The sequence below is a fragment of the Limulus polyphemus genome, unplaced genomic scaffold (assembly GCF_000517525.1).
Source record: "Limulus polyphemus unplaced genomic scaffold, Limulus_polyphemus-2.1.2 Scaffold5028, whole genome shotgun sequence".
Taxonomy (NCBI): Eukaryota; Metazoa; Arthropoda; class Merostomata; order Xiphosura; family Limulidae; genus Limulus; species Limulus polyphemus.
Window position 1 is genome coordinate 2,439 of NW_013670638.1, and position 1,422 is coordinate 3,860.

A 1,422-nucleotide genomic window follows, 5' to 3' on the forward strand; every position below is an offset into this window, starting at 1 on the left:
TTATAACGCTCCCATGAGAGGAATTTGTCGTTACCGATGAATACAGTTAGAAATTGTACATAACTGGAACGGAATACACCCCTAGTGTTAACGAGAGTATTATTAGTGTTCGATGTGACGGAGAATTCATCCTGCAAACTGCAGATTCAGAATCGGGCGCCCTAACCAGTTTGTATTCGTTATGGTAGTTTCTCTGTAACAGTCACACACATCTGTTGATACACAGTTTATAATGTTTATCGTCTAGGTTACGGCGAAGAGGAACTCGACAATCGAATGGCCATGAAAGAAAAGGTCTGTTCTCATCACCAAAAAGTGAGCCCGGATGTTGCCTCTTCAAGAATTAATTACGTCACTTTACCTAACGTTCCTGACACCACATCTATTCATGCTATAGAAATACAGAGCCCTCTACCAGAAAAGCTAAAGAAAATCCGTACTCACAAAACGTCAGGGATTATTAACACTGGATATGTGCCTGACTCTGAAGAACATTCTTTTATCAAAAGTAAGTTATAAGTGTATATATATATATTACCGATTGTAATATAAGATTTCTTAATCAAGGATAATCAATGCTTTTATGATACTCCAAAAAAAGAGTATTTTGATCCACCTGGTGTCGCCAAAAACATGTAGAAATTGTACAAAGCTTTAACGGATTACACCTATGGTGTTAACGAGATCAATTTGTTATTATTACTGATAACAATTAGAAATTGTACAAAGCTTTAACGGATTACACCTGTGGTGTTAACGAGATCAATTTGTTGTTATTACTGATAACAATTAGAAATTGTACAAAGCTTTAACGGATTACACCTGTGGTGTTAACGAGATCAATTTATTATTATTACTCATAACAATTAGAAATTGTACATAGCTTTAACGGATTACACCTGTGGTGTTAACGAGATCAATTTGTTATTATTACCGATAACAATTAGAAGTTTTATTTTTCATTATACAATTTATCTTTTAATTATCACTGCGAAGATTTAATAAACACACATTCTAACAGTGTTTTCAGTTTACCATGACAATAGTACAAATTTACTGTTAATAGTGTGTTCTGGAAAAAGCATAGGGCAGAGCTGTTAAATCAAGAATATTATATGAAGCTTTGAAACAAAATTGTTCTTGAAATAAGTGAATGAATACTGCTAGTGACCTAAGGTGTTTTCCATTAGATATCATGACTTTTTGTCAATACACACCAACAAACCACAGCAAGTAAGAAAGTGACACTCGATAGTAATCAACATTAGCTTTAGGATCGCAACCCTATTATTCGGAACAGACCTATACTTTACAGAACCAACCAGATTCTTTAAAATATATGGCGGCAGTTTTCCTCTCTAAAACAGTGTTAATAACTTCCTTTATAGTAAGGCCATGAAATCTAGATTAACATGCAGTTTC

The 1,422-nt window shown here is 34.0% G+C and overlaps 1 protein-coding gene across 2 annotated transcripts in view; it reads left to right on the top strand.

The window, feature by feature from the left end:
- The first annotated feature begins 251 nt into the window (after nt 1–251).
- The window catches only part of LOC106472029 (cyclic nucleotide-gated cation channel beta-3-like), a 58,771-nt gene continuing 57,600 nt past the window's right edge, over nt 252–1,422 (top strand). For both annotated transcript variants that reach the window (XM_022400632.1, XM_022400633.1), the window contains exon 1: nt 252–508. In XM_022400632.1, the coding sequence (XP_022256340.1) occupies nt 277–508 (232 nt within the window). In that variant the 5' untranslated portion in view covers nt 252–276. The remainder of the gene's footprint in view (nt 509–1,422) is intronic.